Here is a 1,512-nt window from a genome sequence, read left to right on the forward strand (position 1 = left end):
AGTTTTGATGTCCCAGCAATCCTCGTATTAACGAACAACAATCTGATTTTTGAAAATGTTTCACCATTGAATTCAGTTTTAGATTATGATATAGGTCAGGGGTTTTCAATAGTAAGGATTTATAGGGGAAGGGAGGTAATAGTAAGGATTTATAGGGGAAGGGAGGTAATAGTAAGGATTTATAGGGGGGAGGGAGGTAATAGTAAGGATTTATAGGAGAAGGGAGGTAATAGTAAGGATTTATAGGGGAAGGGAGGTAATAGTAAGGATTTATAGGGGAGGGGAGGTAATAGTAAGGATTTATAGGGGAAGGGAGGTAATAGTAAGGATTTATAGGGGGAAGGGAGGTAATAGTAAGGATTTATAGGAGAAGGGAGGTAATAGTAAGGATTTATAATGCAATCGATCAAGTATCCTGAAAGGGCTAATAGAAAGAAAACGATTGAAAATCCCTAATAATAAATGTACACAACATTACCATGTATTGTTAGAAGAGATATAGTAATAAATATACAAAATATACAATACTGGCTGTGTCAGTCTCAAGAAAGGGGTGTGTTGAAACAATAACAAAAAAGGGGGTTCCCGACATTGACGATATCCACACACTTAGGTAAGTGTCTTTAGATTCAAGTGGAATTGAAACATATGATCAGTGGCGGTGTAGTTTTCAATATCTTGTGTACGTTAGCTTCAATTGGTTTATTATTGTTGAGATTCATCTATTGCGACTCCGGAAGTTGTGTTATAGTAGACGGGTGAAGATTGATTTGAGATGTTCACAGGATTTCTAGAGTCTGAAAATATAAAAAGAAAATTATGTACATATATATCGAATACGTTGTAAATTTATTGTAACAACAGTGTTGCTGTCAACTGATTCATTTAACTGTGATTGAAGGCATTTTATGTGGAAAGTATCTTCATCACATTTTTATAGGTGATGTAGCCTAGGTTATTGCAGCCAGCGCTATGAATACATATTTTCAAATTCGCGAATATTGAGTCGTAAAATGAGCTGTCAGACTGTTGGAAGATTTAAGACAGGTCTTAACGAAGTAAGAAAAAGATGCGATAGACCTTCCTGTACATTTTCCGCTTTGCGTAAGATAAAAATAGACTTGATTACAATATAATATAGTAATGTATTTGTAGTGTCCATTGCATAGAACGTCTCTGATGATATATGTACGAGAGTTATGTCCCTTAGAAACAGGCTTGTCTTTCCTTTGGCCACATAGCTTTTTTTAAACTAAATTTAAATTTTCTCCAAATTACATCAGCAGGTTTTAGCCGACTGTCGGCTACTTTTGAACCCACTGCTGATTGTGTCAAAGAATATGTAAATCAATCTATTCCATAGAGCACAATAATTCAGGCGTTATCACTTTCATCTTTAAATTTTAAAAACTAAGCTTGGCATGAGAAATGTTTTGTAGCCATGATCTATAAGCACAAAAATATAAAAAGTCGACGAGTGACGTGGTATTCTGTGTTGATAATGTACGACTT

General features: G+C 34.9%; 1 protein-coding gene across 1 annotated transcript in view; it reads right to left on the minus strand.

Annotated features, from left to right (window-relative positions):
- Positions 1–705: 705 nt before the first annotated feature.
- Positions 706–1,512, minus strand: part of LOTGIDRAFT_170779 (hypothetical protein) — a gene marked incomplete at both ends in the record, with an annotated part of 26,434 nt that continues 25,627 nt past the window's right edge. The window contains one exon of the mRNA XM_009046627.1: positions 706–797. Coding sequence (XP_009044875.1) covers positions 706–797 — 92 coding nt within the window. The remainder of the gene's footprint in view (positions 798–1,512) is intronic.

Source organism: Lottia gigantea, assembly GCF_000327385.1.
Source record: "Lottia gigantea unplaced genomic scaffold LOTGIsca_104, whole genome shotgun sequence".
Lineage (NCBI taxonomy): Eukaryota > Metazoa > Mollusca > Gastropoda > Lottiidae > Lottia > Lottia gigantea.